At 40.3% G+C, this 17,408-nt stretch overlaps 1 protein-coding gene across 3 annotated transcripts in view; it reads right to left on the bottom strand.

The window, feature by feature from the left end:
• ldb2b (LIM domain binding 2b) overlaps positions 1-17,408 on the bottom strand; it is a 40,814-nt gene that overhangs the window by 1,836 nt on the left and 21,570 nt on the right. Inside the window, exons 4-9 of one of the 3 annotated variants that reach the window (XM_060915838.1) lie at positions 14,346-14,468; positions 6,401-6,484; positions 6,067-6,190; positions 5,447-5,500; positions 1,397-1,521; positions 959-1,018 (exon numbers count right to left, since the gene is read on the bottom strand). In XM_060915838.1, coding sequence (XP_060771821.1) covers positions 959-1,018; positions 1,397-1,521; positions 5,447-5,500; positions 6,067-6,190; positions 6,401-6,484; positions 14,346-14,468 — 570 coding nt within the window. The remainder of the gene's footprint in view (positions 1-958; positions 1,019-1,396; positions 1,522-5,446; positions 5,501-6,066; positions 6,191-6,400; positions 6,485-14,345; positions 14,469-17,408) is intronic. The other 2 variants (XM_060915837.1, XM_060915836.1) reach the window with 2 other exon arrangements.

The following is a 17,408-nucleotide window of genomic DNA, read 5'->3' as shown; positions in this document are numbered from 1 at the left end:
TCAAATAACACAAACATCATGTGTTTACTCAGACCACTAATCCTAAACCGAGGATTTTAGGCAACTAAACTAACCTATTCAATCCTCACCATTGAAATGTAGAGTTTTAAAAATATATTTTTGCTTATCCATAAATATTATGACCATTTTAATTGTATTTGAAAAGTGAAATTTTTTACTTTACTAACACCAAGCCCCATAAGGAAGCTCAGAATCTTCAACTACTGAAACAACCTTTAAAAAAATGCCTTTGTGTGAATATATGTCCGTGTCTCTCGGTGTTCTTTATGTAGAAATGTATTTCCATATGCGTGTATTAGAAGAGATGTAAAATGCCATTTCGAATTATTTTATTTGATAAATGGACAAATGCAGAGGAATACAAAATAATGTAATAACGTAGCTCGGTATGGTCATTCCAATAATGCTGCTCTCAATTGAATTAGAGAGAGAGAGGGAGAGAGAGAGGGGCGATAAAGGAGGGGGTGGATGAGAGAGACAGGGGGAGGGAGGTACAGAGAGACAGGGAGAGACGAAAAGAGAGACAGGTAGAGGCAGGGGATGGGTGGGAGACAGGGAAATAAAAAAAGAGAGGAAGCGAAATCAAGATTAGAAACACAGTATTGAATACGACTGCAAGCAAAACTTGTACCATTTCCAATTGAAACACAAGTCACATGCCAGACAAATGGATTAGCAATGTAGATCTAAAGTTTGAATGTGAAGGATGAGAATGAACAAATAAACAGGTTCATGCATAGACTGTTTCTCTCTCTCTCACACACACACACACACACACACACATTCTTGTCTACAGATGCTATCTCTTTGCTCCTTAATTATCCCATTCAGACAAAGCATACCTCCAACATGTTTGCCAATTAAGCTTTTTCGCATTGCTAATTAGATCGTTAAGGCAGCACATGCTGTGCGATAGCCATCTGCACATGTCACTCACCTACCTAAGCTCCGCCTCCAGCCACCCGCCACCCCTCGATTCACTGGCGACGCGTTTGGGCTGGGGACCAGAGACGGACAGCACTAATTATCATCAAATCAATTATGACTAAATGCTATCAATTACAAATACATCAATTAAACGGGTTAAATACAGCAAGAACAATTACAACTTTTGTAAATATCAATCTTTCAGAATCAAATCAATAGTTCACTTGCATCATTATTAATAGGTAAAAACTTCACAATAATTGTTATCAGTTAGGCTAAACTATCTATCTAGAAAACAGTTTATCCTCATTTCTTAAAACACATTCACACAGACACACAAACACACACAGATTATTCAGTCTTGATTGCTAGCATGTTGTTATGAGTAGTTTGCATCACTGTATCACTATGTGTGCATGTTTTGTACATGTGTATGGACATACTGTACCTGCGTGGGCAGACTGAAGCTGTTGGCTGGGCTGCGTTTCTTGCTGTTTCCTGCGCTGCTATTGGATGCGCTGCCAGCCGAGTTTCGCCTTCTTCTTCTCTTCGCTGTTGGTTTGGCTGCTTCCGCTGTCAATCAATGAAGGGAAAGGTGTAAGGCATAAATATACAACACCAAAATACAGTATACACTTATCACTGCACAAGAACAATGTATGAAAACAGGACCTGCCTATATCTTCACACTGTCAAAATAACTGTGACAGTGAAAGAATTACATTATGCTTTGAGAAACTGCTAGAATACACCAATATTTTGAACCTCCTCTCTATGTACTGCATCTGGAGCATGTGTGGTTACCACTGACAAGAATTTTCATTTCCCTGTTTTGAGAAAATAATGGCCAACCTGTAATGAAAGTCTAAATGTAGTTGGGATGGCAGTTATATAAATTTACGAGAAACAGCTTTATCAATAAAAGGGCATTGATAAAGTTGTAAAAACTCACCTTTCAGAAATGGGACTATTGTTTTAGAGGGAGCAATCTGTGCTTATAAGGTAGCAGTGGAGTTGTGTGGATCTGATTGCGTATGGATGCCACAAAAAAATGTCTAAGGCAATGTTGAAGGAGAACACGGATACAGGGAGAACATGTGAAATTCCACACAGGCAGGAAGCCAAACCCAAGGCCGAACTGCAGACCCTGCACCCATAAGTTAGTGTCCTACCCCCTGCGTCACTGTGTTGCTCCAAGTGTAATGGCTGTTGTTTTAAATTCTTGTTATCTAGTTCCATGTTTTAAACATTTATTGTCACCATTTAATGACTGCCCTTTATGCATTTCATTCTGCATGTGTTACAGAAGTCAACAGTTTTTCAAATGTATTCACAGCACAAGTGGAATTCTCAACATTTCTTCAAAATCTTTACTTGTATCAGTTTACAGCATCAGTGTTATATTTTACTACTATACTGCACTGCTATATGGAAGGAGGAATGTGATCAATGAATGGAAGGTTTGTATGGATGAATTTATGGATGGAAAAATGGGCAAATTGGTTGGATGGATGGCTGATTGGCAGCTGGATATGGAGTATAGATGAGTGACTGGATGGTGGGACAGATGGATGAAATCCATGGCTCAATGGATGGATGTATTGATGGGAGGATAGATGGATGGATGGATGGATGGATGGAAAGAAAGATGGATAAATTGGTTGGTTGGAATCTATGGGTGGATGGATGGATGGATGGAAAAATGGACAAATTGGTTGGGTGGAATCGATGGATGGATGGATGATTGTTTGGCAGATGTATATGGAGTATACAGTGCCTTGCAAAAGTATTCATCCCCCTTGGTGTTTGTCCTGCTTTGTTGCATTACAAGCTGTAATTAAAATGGATTTTTGGAGGGTTAGCATCATTTGATTTACACAACATGCCTACCACTTTAAAGGTACAAATTGTTTTTATATTGTGACACAAGCAATAATTAAGATGAAAAAACAGAAATCTGGAATGTGCATAGGTATTCACCCCCTTTCGTATGAAACCTCTAAATAAGAGCTGGTCCAAACAATTCACTTCATAAGTCATATAATTATCTGACTAAGATCCACCTATGTGCAATCAAAGTGTCACATGATCTGTCACATGATGTCTGTATAAATCAGCTTGTTCTGGAAGGACCCTGACTCTGCAACACTACTAAGCAAGCAACATGAAAACCAAGGAGCACTCCAAAGAGGTCAGAGACAAAGTTGTAGAGAAGTATAGATCACGGGTGGATGATAAAAAAATATCTCAAACTTTGAATATCCCAGGGAGCACCATTAAATCCATTATAGCAAAATGGAAAGAATATGGCACCACAACAAACCTGACAACAGAAGGCCACTCACCAAAACTCACAGACTGGGCAAGGAGGGCATTAATCAGAGATGCAACAAAGACACCAAAGATAACACTGAAGGAGCTGCAAAGATCCACAGCGGAGAGGGGAGTATCTGTCCATAGGACCACTTTAAGCCATACACTCCACAGAGTGGGGCTTTATGGAAGAGTGGCCAGAAAACAGCCATTGCTTAAAGACAAAAATAAGAAAACATGTCTGAGGTTGCCCAACAGCATGTGGCAAACTCCTCAAACACATGGAAGAAGATTCTCTGGTCAGATGAGACTAAAATTGAACTTTTTGGCCATCATGGGAAACGCCATGTATGGTGCAAACCCAACACTTCCTATCACCCTGAGAACCCCATTCCTGCAGTGAAGCATGGTGGCGGCAGCATCATGCTTTTTCATATGCACAGACAGGAAAGCTGGTCAGGACTGAAGGAAAGATGGATGGCACTAAATACAGGGTAATTCTAGAGGAAAACCTGTTTGAGTCAGCCAGAGGTTTGAGACTGGGACAAAGGTTCACATTCCAGCAGGCCAATGACCCTAAACATTCTGCTAAAGCTATACTGGAGTGGTTTAAAGGGAAGCATTTAAATGCCTTGGAATGGCCTAGTCAAAGCCCAGACCTCAATCCAATTGAGAATCTGTGGCATAACTTGAAGATTGCTGAATGCTAACGCAACCCATCTAACTTGAAGGAGTTGGAGCAGTTTTGCCTTGAGGAATGGGCAAAAATCCCAGTGGCTAGATGTGCTCAGCTAATAGAGACATACCCCAAAATATTTGCAGCTGTAATTGCAGCAAAAGGTGGTTCTACAAAGTATTGACTTTGGGGAGTGAACACCTATGCACATTCCAGATTTCTGTTTTTTCATCTTAATTATTGTTTGTGTCACAATAAAAAACAATTTGCACCTTTAAAGTTGTAGGCGGGGCGGCACGGTGGTGTAGTGGTTAGCGCTGTCGCCTCACAGCAAGAAGGTCCGGGTTCGAGCCCCGTGGCCGGCGAGGGCCTTTCTGTGCGGAGTTTGCATGTTCTCCCCGTGTCCGCGTGGGTTTCCTCCGGGTGCTCCGGTTTCCCCCACAGTCCAAAGACATGCAGGTTAGGTTAACTGGTGACTCTAAATTGACCGTAGGTGTGAATGTGAGTGTGAATGGTTGTCTGTGTCTATGTGTCAGCCCTGTGATGACCTGGCGACTTGTCCAGGGTGTACCCCGCCTTTCGCCCGTAGTCAGCTGGGATAGGCTCCAGCTTGCCTGCGACCCTGTAGAACAGGATAAAGCGGCTAGAGATAATGAGATGAGATGAGAAGTTGTAGGCATGTTGTGTAAATCAAATAGTGCTAACCCCCCAAAAATCCATTTTAATTCCAGCTTGTAATCTGACAAAACAGGACAAACACCAAGGGAGATGAATGCTTTTGCAAGACACTGTAGATGAATGACTGGATGGTTGGACAGAAGGATGGAATCCATGGGTCGATGGATGAATGTATTGATTGGATGGATGGATGGATGGATGGATGGATGGACAAATTGGTTGGATGGAATCTATGGATGGACGGATGATTGATTGATTGATTGGCAGATGGATATGGGGTATAGATGAGTGACTGGATGGTTGGACAGAAGGATGGAATCCATGGGTCGATGGATAGATGTATTGATTGGAAGGTAAATGGATGGATGGATAGATGGATGGATAGAAAGATGGATGAATTGATTGGATGGATGGATGGATGGATGGATGGATGGATGGATGACTGATTGAAGGGTGGATGGATGGATGATTGATTGGCAGATGGATATGGGGTACAGATGAGTGACTGGATGGTTGGATAGAAGAATGGAATCCATGGGTCGATGGATGGATGTATTAATTGGAAGGTAAATGGTTGGATGGAATCTATGGATGGATGGATGACTGGCAGATGGATATGGAGAACAGATGAGTGACTGGATGGTTGGACAGAAGGATGGAATCCATGGGTCGATGGATGGATATATTGATTGGAGGGTAGATGGATGGATGGAAAGATGTATAAATTGGTTGGATGGAATCTATGGATGGATGGTTGGGCAGATGAATGGAATTCATGAGTCGATGGATGGATATATTGATTGGATGGTGGATGGATGGATGAGTACTTACATTTTTTGGAACTTGACTGAAAAATTTCTGTTTTAAAGTTGGGTGAAGGTCCGACTAAAATAAAAAGAATTTTTATTCAGTTACAAACTATTAACTATTATCTTTCTCACAAACACAAGATAACATATATTACAAAAAGCAAAGATTTCAGTCCTAATAACACCAGAGACACATGCAAAACTGTCTCACACACACATACACGCAGACAGAAAGATAACATGCTGAGTTTTATTTTCTTTTTCTTGCCTATTATTGAGAAGAAAGTGGGAGAGTGTTTAAAAAGCAGTAAAATAGTACAGAAATAATGATCCCACGGTCACAAGGCTCATTAATTAGGCAGGACGTGTTATTGCAGAATTTCACAATACCCCTGACAATCTGTACTCTGGACTTTGAAGTGTTAATCATGATTGGGAAACATGTTTACAGTGAATGAAACCATAAATTTCATGATCTTATTTACCTCTATAAGAACAAAGTAAAAGGAATAAAGGCTTGTGGGGGAAAAGAGTAAAAAAAAAACAATGGATCTTTTTGTTATTATTCTCTACAGATAGATGGGCGGGGCACGAAAATAGTTTGGGCAAAAATGAGGTTGTGGTGTGTGTGTGTGTGTGTACCTGGTGGTGTTGTCATCCTTTGCCACTGATGAAAGAGGCAGGTCTTCAGGCAGTCTCTGGGACTCAAACCGTATGTTTTGTGCCTTGACATCAGCTCCTGCATTGGCTCAAGAATCATACACAGCTACACACACACACACACACACACACACACACACACACACACACACACAAAGTAATGTATTATAGCACTGTACATTTTTTGTATGCATTCATGTGTATACATGTGTGTGCAGCTGTGTATGATTCTTGTGTGCACATGCATTTGCAATGCATGAGAGGTCTTGTGTATGTGTGTGTGTGTGCACATGGTGTGTCTATGTGTGTGTCTTACTCTGAGGTAGTTCAGCGTGAGATTGGTTAGTCCCACTCTGCTGATGTTTTTGGACAGTTGCTCCAGAGCTCCAGGGTCTTGTGCCTTGGCAGGAAAACACACACACACACACACACACACACACACACACACACACACACACACACACACACACACGTTCCTTGTATTCTGTTTGCTATTCTCTCGCCACTCTGGCCCGATACGTCTCTAATTCATTAATAGAGATGTTGCTATGGCAACAGCCCAACAGCGCCACTAGAAGGTTTCACCTCAATTGATAAAAATAACACAGAGGAATTTTGTCATTCCGCAGCCTCCTGAATCAATGCTATCAACATCAATATACTATAAGATTTTGGTTTCTTGGAAACTTGCACAAAAAACCCCCAGCCTATTTGTGGTCCATGTTTAATGAAAGAATTATCCATTTATTCATGTCATTTTCTTAATTCCTGTTCTGAGTGTTTGGATCTTGTTTTTAGTCAAATATGTCAACTATTTTTGCTAAGATTCTACACAGTGTTGGTGCACAAAAATAGCAGCTGAGTTTAAATACTTTGGAATGCTCAAACACATCCAACAGCCAATCAACGAAATCAATAACATTCCATAACAAAAACACATTTGATGGAATCAGCGTAGCACATTACCAGGAAGAAAACAACACAATCAAAGTCATCTAAAGTATGCAAACTTTGAAATAACTTATATAATTCATAATAACTTGTGTTTTTATGAAAAAAAAAGAATTTAATTTGTAATGTAAGAAACAGTGGAAGTGAGATATACCTCGCTGAAGCATGATTATTAATCTCCAGGTACTGAGTTGTTCTACTTTATCCAGTTTCCTTTATATTTATCAATCCTTCCTGCCCAATCAGAAAACATTATTTTGTGCTACTTTATCCATGGCAACTTGTATGGCAACTTGTTGGGTTGAAAATGAAAATGAACGCTCTCTCACTTCAAAACACGTCACGTCATGAAGCACGTGCATTATGCAGTGTTGTAGTGTATAATGTCATGTTTCTTAACATATGCAACACACTGCAACCCTGTTATAATGAGCTCTTTTGTATATAACAAACTAAGTTTGTGTCCACTGCCTTTAGTGACAATGAGTCAGAGTCGTAAAAAAGAAAAAAAAACAATCACTGTGTCACGTCCAGTGTGGAGCACCATTAGGACTGATTACATTACTTTGCACCTGTTCCGGATTAGAGCACAATCACAGCACGTGCTTATAAGGACCCTCTAAACACACAGCCTTGGCAGAGTATATGTGCTGTACCTAGTGTGTCACATTACCAAGCCTTCTATCTGTGTATTGCCTTTCTGGTTTTAACTTTGTTTTGTCTATTTGGACTCTGCCTTTCGTCTTTGCCTCTCCCATTCTGTTTATGCCTTGCATGACCACTGTCCGCTTCATGACCCTGCCTTTGTCTTACATTTCTGAACTGTTTGCCTGCCTGTTTGTAAATAAACATTCTTCCTGCAATTACATCCATCATTCACCTGCTTACATGACACACTGAACCATGTGTTCCTCTTTCCACCAGAGACAAACAGTAAGTAATCAAGTCTGCAGTCAAGTTAACAAAACATGTTAACAGCATAAAACAAAGGCTTAACGAGCCTTGCTTTGGTGTCGATTACTAACAATTACTGAGAATGGTGATCAAAGGATCGATAAAAGGGCAAAATGACTAGTGATACTGCTAAACTTAACACCTAGATAAAGTGTACTGGTGGTGTTTTTATCCCCCCCCCCCAGCCCTGCAGTGTGAAATAAATGACATCATCGGTGAGTTGCAGCATATGAATGAACTGAATGGTGAAGATTTAGAAAACATTGCGAGTCAGTGATGGACACTGACACCGATACACCGGTAACCTCTGTCATTTCCATAACAGACAAAGAAATCATTACCTCTGTTCGTGATCCTTTAACTCAGTCAGTGGACTGTGATAGTGACTCTGAAGGAGAAATTCGTGATAAGGAGAATGTGTCTAAAATTTCACATATAACATGAGTGTTTGGTGTAACGACTGGGTCCATTTCAGTATTACGAACTTTTTGGTATAATGTACTATTTGGATGTCCCCCAAGGAGTTTGTTATAGCGGGATTGTAGTGTATAAATTTTTAATAAATGTTGTGTGTCAGGTCATCAAGTCTCTATCCTGCTTTTGGTCGGAGTTCACTTCTTTGAGCTTGATTCACTGATTCCACGCAATGAAATCTTTGAGTCAGCTCTAAAGCTTTGGACAGACACCAAATATGAGTTGCCTCATGAGCGCACATGGGAAACAAAATGAATTTAGCATCAATGTGTTTGTTTTGCGAGACACGCAATGGATATTTATTTTGCCTTTGAATTCATTTGGCCAGAAATGAACAATTCAGGATTTGAAATCCAGATGAGGCACACTGTATAGTTTTTGTAGGCACTAAACTTTCTGATGTCAGTAATGTCTTGCAGTTAGTAGCAGGTTTGTAGTGCTCGAGTCCAGGACTCGGACTCGAGTCCAAGTCATTGTCCTAATTTTAAGGACTCGTGACTTGGACTTGAGCGCTGATGACTCGGACTCGTGCATTAACTGCATTAGGACTCGTAAACTGGAGATGCGAACTTGGATTTTTTTCTTTATTTTTTTATAACATGCCATAATAGTTTGGCATAATATATTTATATCTACATTAATTTTTGTACTAATTTCATGCAAGAGTGTCACACCTGCACGCCTTGGCGCGTGCATCAGATAGACTCTCGGGTGCGTTCTGGACAGCGCACGCACCAAGCAGACTCTCTCTCACATGCGCGCTGTAAATGACTCGCACCTGCACAGAATTAAGGCACAATCAGCATGCTGATATAAAAACTGTGAAAACACACTTACTTTGTGAAGTATTGAGTTGCGTTGCTGACACATTACCAAGCCTTATTTCCTTGTTTAGTTTCCTGATACCTGATTTCCTGTTTCTCGTCTTTGATTCTGCCAAGTCTACGATAGCCTGTTTATGTCTCACTCAACCTGTTGCCTGTTTCACTGTTTTATGATTTTGCCTACCATTCAGGATTGTTTACCTGTCTTCACTTGTATTAATAAACACATCTTCTGCACTTACATCCCTCTCCCAACCATCTTTGACAGAATACTTTGCACTCCCTGACAAAGAGAAGCACATTCACCTGTTCATACGTCATGTTCAGGAACAAACTAATGTTAATGGCGCTAAAACAGCCACCGTCAAACGGTGCAGTTGGAGTCTTGTTCTCAGACTCGACTCGGATCAATAGTGCACTCGACTCGGACTCGACTTGAAAATTTTTTTTAATGACTTGGACTTCACTCGGACTTGAACACTGGGGACTTGAGACTAGACTCGGATTCGAGGTTTAGTGACTCGACTACAACACTGGTTAGTAGCTTGTTATTTAGTTTAGTTAATAGGTCTCTACAGTGGTATGCAAAAGTTTGGGCACCCCTGATAAAAATTGCTGTTACTGTGAACAGTTAAGCAAGTTGAAGATGAAATGATCTCCAAAAGGCATAAAGTTAAAAATGGCTCATTCCCTTTATATTTTAAGCAAAAACAATTTTTTTATTTTCATCTTTTACATTTTCAAAATGACAAAAAAAAGGAAAAGGGCCCGAAGCAAAAGTTTGGGCACCCTGCATGGTTAGTGCCTAGTAACACCCCCTTTGGCAAGTATCACAGCTTGTAAACACTTTTTGTAGCCAGCTAATAATCTTTCAGTTCTTACCTGGGGGATTTTCAAAACCTTCAGCTTGTGCCTCTTGAGGTATTCCATTGTAGATTTTGAGGTGTGTTTTGGATCATCGTCTTATTGTAGGACCCATCCTCTTTTTAACTTCAACTTTTTTACAGATCGTGTAATGTTTGCTTCCAGAATTTGCTGGTATTTATTCGAATCCATGCTTCCCTCGACCAATGAAATGTGCCCTGTGCCACTGGCTGCAACACAACCCCAAAGCATGATCGATCCACACCCATGCTTCAGAGTTGGAGAGGTGTTCTTTTCCTGGAATTTGGCACCCTTTTTTCTCCAAACATACCTTTGCACACTGTGGCCAAAAAGTTCTATTTTGATTTCATCAGTCCACAGGACTTGTTTCCAAAATGCATCAGGCTTATTTAGATGTTCATTTGCAAACTTCAGACGCTGAATTTTGTGGCTAGGATGCAGGAAAGGTTTTCTTCTGATGACTCTCCCATGAAGGTCATATTTGTTCAGGTGTCGCTGCATAGTAGAACAGTGCACCACCACTCCAGGGTCTGCTAAATCTTTCTGAAGGTCTTTTGCAGTCAAACAGGGGTTTTTATTTGCCTTTTTAGCAAGCCAACAAGCAGTTCTTTCAGAAAGTTTTCTTCATCTTCCAGACCTCACCTTGAGCTCCACTGTTTCTGTTAACTGCCATTTCTTAATAACATTACAATCTGAGGAAACCGCTACCTGAAAACACTTTGCTACATTCTTGTAGCCTTCTCCTGCTTTGTGAGCATCAATTATTTTATTATTCGGAATGCGAGGGAGTTGCTTAGAGGAGCCCATGGCTGTTGAGTTTAGGAACAAGTTTGAGGAGTCAGTGAATATATACAGCTTTGAAATCTGCATCATCTGACCTTTCCTAATGAAGAATTTGAACAAGCCACAGCTCAATAAGCTAATTAAGGTCTGGAACCTTGGTAAAAGTTACCTGAGAACTCAAATGTATTGGGGTGTCCAAACTTTTGCATGGTGTTCCTTTTCTTTTTTCACTCTCCAATTGTACAAAACAAAAATAATACACAAATCTTGCAGAAAATGCTGAAAAGAAATGTGTCGTCTTTACCTTTATGCCTTTTGGTGATCAGTTCATCTTCTGCTCACTTAACTATTCATAGTAACAGACATTTTCAGTAAGGGTGCCCAAACCTTTGCATGCCACTGTAGTAGTATTAGTTGATTGCCATGCTGAAAAGAAACATTTTAAAGTAATATTTTGGTCTTAAATAGATTTTTAAAATAAAAATGAATTGATTGAAAAAAATATTGATAGATTTATTGACTATCAAAATCAGCCATGTTGATTACATATTTGGGCAGTTTTTTGCTAGACCAGCTAGTAGGCTGGCCACAAAGAAACATTTCCACTGACTAATTGACAACATGATTTCCACATGCATGAGAGTCACTCAGAATATCCATACAGCAGATCAAACGTCCCAACCCTGGTTTTGGAGGAGCCCCTGTACTGCACACAGTTCAAGTCAAAACAAGTTAATTTATTTGTATAGTGCTTTTAATAACAGATGTTGTCATAAAACAGTTTTACAGATTTTTAAATATATGAACTAATGAACTAATATATTTATCCCTAAAAAGGTCAGTTTAGTGTTTTCCCCAGCTCTTACACATCTGATTCAACAAACCAGCTAATTATTAGCCCTTCCTGAGTTGTAGTGGGTGTGTTAGAGCGGGCAAAACAGTACAACGGAGGTACTCCAAGCCCACAGTTCAGAACCTGTGCATGAGATGGTAATGTACACATAAATCATGGACCAGCAAGCCAGGAAAAAAGAGCTTCTAGGACCTCTTCTAGTGACTGGGAACCTACTTCAGTCCAAAATGAAACACCATAAAAATGAAAACGCAAGAGCAATATAGTAAAAAAATAAATACGAATAATTACTGTACACATAATGTAAAATTCTGTCAGCCAGTCAGTTATTTCTGTTACGAAAATATCAATTCAAAAACTGTGTGTCAGGGTGCAGGCACTTATGGATGCAAGCAGAGGGGAGAGCGGGTGCGTCGCAAACTAGTAACCAAATCCAATACAGCAATCTGAAGACATAGTCGGGGACGGGCAAGGGTCGGTCGATTTGCAAATAGAATGTCAAAGGGCAGGCGAGTAAAGAAGTCAGAAATAAACGTAAACAAAGTCAAAAGCACTAGAAGTCAGGCAGAAAGTCAGAAGGCTCAGTATGATCAGGCACAGGGACACAGAACAATACTTCGCGGTGAGCGTTTGTGAATGCTGGGCTTATATAAGGAATTAATTACAGGGAAATGGAAAACAGGTGTACTTCTTAGAATTCCGGAGATGAGGGGTGCTGTGGTGCTTGGGAGTTGTAGTCCAGAGTGGTCATGTTTGGATGCTGCTCCGAACTCAGGTTTTCAGTGCTATTACTGACAGTGTGTAACTGACTTTTAAAACGTCCCTTTGCTGCAACGTAACACTTGTTTTATAAGAGAATCAAAGCTTATTAGAGTGGATTCGCGAAAGCACACCTGCTGATAATTCACTTTAACCCAGCCTCCTTATACAATAACAGTACTGGCTGCGTGGTTACTACAGTACTTCTTCCAATGATCACGACAAATTAATCAAAAAAAGCCCTATTACTCATAGCAAAAGACTTGTGTGAAAAAATAACATCTCATATAATATAAACATTCGCTGAGTTGTTTGCATAAAGCAAATCTGATTAGTATGATTCCTATGGGGCGGCACGGTGGTGTAGTGGTTAGCGCTGTCGCCTCACAGCAAGAAGGTCCGGGTTCGAGCCCCGTGGCCGACAAGGGCCTTTCTGTGCAGAGTTTGCATGTTCTCCCTGTGTCCGCGTGGGTTTCCTCCGGGTGCTCCGGTTTCCCCCACAGTCCAAAGACATGCAGGTTAGGTTAACTGGTGACTCTAAATTGACCGTAGGTGTGAGTGTGAATGGTTGTCTGTGTCTATGTGTCAGCCCTGTGATGACCTGGCGACTTGTCCAGGGTGTACCCCGCCTTTCGCCCGTAGTCAGCTGGGATAGACTCCAGCTTGCCTGCGACCCTGTAGAATAGGATAAAGCGGCTAGAGATAATGAGATGAGATGAGATGATTCATATGAACTAAGAATATAAGAAAACTCATGAATAGTATTTGATATACACCGATCAGCCATAAAATTAAAAACATTGACAGGTGAAGTAAATTACATTGATGATCTCATTACAATGGCACTTGTCAAGGGGTGGAATATATTAGGTAGTAAAAGAACAGTCAGTTCTTGAAGTTGATGTGTTGGAAGCAGGAAAAAGTGTAAGGATCTGAGCGACTTTGACAAGAGCCAAATTGTGATGGCTAGATGAGTGGGTCTGAGCATCTCCAAAATGGTACATCTTTTGGGGTGTTCCTGGTATGCAGTGGTTAGTACTGTCGCGCAAACTGCTGAAAAGTTAATGCTGACCCCTTTCTGTTTTAGCCAGCATTAACTTTTTCAGCAGTTTGTGCGACAGTAGCTCTTCTGTGGGATTGGACCATATGGGCTAACCTTGGTGCCCCATGTGAATCAATGAGCCTTTGACACCCATGACCCTGTCACCGGTTCACCGGTTGGTCCTTCCTTGGACCACTTTTGGTAGGTACTAACCACTGCATACCAGGAACACCCCACAAGACATGCCATTTTGGAGATGCTCAGACCTAGTCATCTAGTCATCACATTTTGGCCCTTGTCAAAGTCACTCAGATCCTTACGCTTGCCCATTTTAGCTGCTTCCAGCACATCAACTTCAAAAACTGACTGTTTTCTTGCTGCCTAATATATCCCACCCCTTGACAGGTGCCACTGTAATGAGATTATCAATGTTATTCACCTCACCTGTCAGTGTTTCTAATTTTATGGCTGACTGGTGTATATGAACAACTCAGATGGGGCTCATGTGAACATTTGACTTACATGACCAAAGTATACCACTGTGAATGGCATTAAAACTGTGATTGAGCTGAACAATTGACAATTTGACTCAAAGCGTCAAAGAATATCTGATTCGTGAACCAAGAATCAAACAGTGACTGACTCCACAAATAAAAAAGTGTCTGATTCACTGGCATCAAGAACATTGGATTCATGTGAACCATGTTAGACAGTCGTGTTCCTTGATTTGACTCACATGAACAGCCAACATGCTCCGAGGAATGAGCTCATTGTAGTGTGAGATAGTGAAGTGCCATGTCTTGATTCTCATGAGGTCATCGAAGGTAAACACCAAAATCAAACGTCCTTCTGTACAAACCTGGGGAACAAATGCAGACCAAGTCAAATGGTAAGCCTGAACAAATGGTTCAATTAATTGATAAAGTTCCATAATGCACATGTGCAGTGAAATAGATGACATTGGCTTTATCTGTTACGCTGGAAATGGATTTATTAGTAGTTTGCAGGAGCTTTTATATGAGAAATGTGTTCAGGAAAAGCCACTTTGTTTAAGAAAATGTTCAAATCCTATGTTTGTAAGTTTGTAAGTAAATTCAATAATAATAATAATAATAATAATAATAATAATAATTTACTTTACAGTTAGTCACTAATGTAATTTATAATGCAATTTTGCATACATAAATATACATGCTATGCATGTAAATGTAAGTAATCATGTAGAAAGTTGCAAGACATTTGGCAAGCATTTAGATTTGGTTGCTTCATGCAAAAAGACCTGGAAAAATCATGGCTTTAAAGGGGCTCTATAGCCTTTACTATATGAGAACTGGAAATGACTAACTAATATAGATCCATATGTTTGGTTTGGGGTGGCACGGTGGTGCAGTAGTTAGCGCTGTTGCCTCACAGCAAGAAGTTTGTGGGTTTGAACCCTGTGGCCAACTGGGGCCTTTCTGCGTGTTATTTGGATTGTGCCAATGTGGGTTTCCTCTGGGTGCTCTGGTTTCACCCCTCTGGTTTCCTGTCATGACCAAGACAAGAGTGCTCTGAGAGCATAATACCACCCCCCGACAACTAGGCCATAACTCTGGTAAAATGCGACTGAATTGAACGAAATTGCAATATGTGTATTACGACGTATAACAAAGAATCCTACCAAGTTTCGTGAAATTCCTCCAAAAACTGTGAGAGGAGTTGATTTCAGAAGGTGAGTACCCTTCCCGGGATAGACGGACAGACAGAAGGATGGACGGATATCGCCACAACATAATCCCCCTTCAGGCCTTTTTGGCCAGTGGGGGATAAAAACTTTTTGCCAAATTACATGAAATTCCTCCAAAAATTATGAGGGAAGTTGATTTCAGAAAGCAAGCACACCTTGATGAAACTGCCAAAGTACAAGTTTGTTAATAATCAAGGCCATAACTCTGGTAAAATTTGCCAAAATTAAACAAAATTTCAATATGCATATAACTGTCATATAACAAAGCCTTTTGCCAAGTTTGGTGAAATTCCTCCACAAATTGTGAGAGGAGTTGATTTCAGAAGAATGTACACCCCGTGAAATTGTCAAAGTACAAGTTTTTTAATCAAGGGTCAAAACTCTGGTAAATTTTTCACAAAAAAAATTAAATCACAATGTGTGTATTACCGTCATGTAACAAGGCCTTTTGCCAAGCTTCGAGAAATTCGTCCAAAAATTGTGAGAGGAGTTGATGTCAGAAGGCAAGCACACCTTCATGAAATTGTGAAAGTACAAGGTTGCAATTTAAGGGCCAAAACTCTGGTAAAATGTGACTGAATTGAAAAAAATAACAATATGTGTACTACTGACATATAACAATGCCTTTTGCCAAGTTTGGTGAAATTCCTCCACAAATTGTGAGAGGAGCCCATTTCAGAAGGAAAACACTCTCATGAAATTGTCAAATTATAATTTTGTTAATCAAGGGCTGTAACTCTGGTAAAATGTGACCAAATTTAATGAAATTACAATATGTGTATTACCGACATATAACAAAGAATCCTGCCAAGTTTCATGAAATTCCTCCAAAAATTGTGAGAGGAGTTGATTTCAGAAGGTGAGCACCCTTCCTGGGACAGACGGACAGAAATTGCCATGATATAATCCCCCTTCGGGCCTTTCGGCCAGCGGGGGATAAAAAAAAGTGTATCAAGATCAAGGCAAGACCAAGACTTTAAGGGGTTGAGATCAAGTCAAGACCAAGGCAGGGCGAGACCGAGTCAAGACCAGGACCAGACCAGTGGGGGAGGGGTGAAAGTCGTTAACAGTAACGCAAATTTCAAATTAGTAATGAGGCGCATTTGAAGCAGGAAATTTTACATCCAATCACAGTAACAATGTTAAATAAATCAGACAGTGCACAGGCAATTTAGTGAAATTGCCACAGTTGTGGTCTTGAAATAAAATCCCGAGTCCTCTATGTTTGAGACCGAAACAAGACCAAGTAAAAATGCAGTTGATTCTGTGACGAGAATGAGACCCTCAAAAAGTGGTCTTGAGACCGACCTTGAGACCAAGACTGGTCTCAACCACCAGAACACTACCTCCCACAGTTCAAAGACATAGAGATTAGATCACCTGGCTACTCTAAATTGTCAAGACGTGTGAATGTGTGATAAATTGGCAACCTGTCCAGGGTGAACCCCGCCTCTTGCCCAAAGTCAGCTGAGACTGGCTCCAGCTCACTCTCAAGCCACAATGGATAAGCACCATAGAGAATGAATGAATTAATTTTATCTATATATAATTTGAATTATACATACATTTAATTCAAATGAATGAAAGAAAGCAATCAAAAAATCCATAAATGAAGACAAATAAAGTAGTCCTTTAAGAAAGTAATGACCTTATAAAAGAAGGAAGCGTTAGTGTGTGTCTATGGTAGCTGATGCACTGTAGTGGCTGAGCTGCATTATGGAAAGGTTTAGCTCATGCCACACTGCTTCAATGCACTGTAAGCTTTGCCTTTTATGGAGTTTTGTGGGCGTCACTCACTCAATGTATATTAGCTGTGCTATGAACATGCTTGGTAATTCACAGGATGTTTACTGTATCATCATACATGCATGAATACGAAGAAAACGAGCTTCTCCAAAATTTTTGTACATCTAGTGGGATTTTTTTTGTTCAGTTTGCCCTACGAAAACAACATTTACACACAACCTGATAAAAGATTGATAAAGTACACCCAGTAAGGGTTTCATCGACTCTGTATGAAACTCAGGATTTGATTATGAAAATCTCACAATTTAGATCTGGATTCATTAATCA

This window comes from Neoarius graeffei, chromosome 3, assembly GCF_027579695.1.
Source record: "Neoarius graeffei isolate fNeoGra1 chromosome 3, fNeoGra1.pri, whole genome shotgun sequence".
Classification (NCBI taxonomy): Eukaryota; Metazoa; Chordata; class Actinopteri; order Siluriformes; family Ariidae; genus Neoarius; species Neoarius graeffei.
Note: the sequence above shows the minus strand (reverse complement) of the source record. Positions and strands in the feature narration are given on the sequence as shown.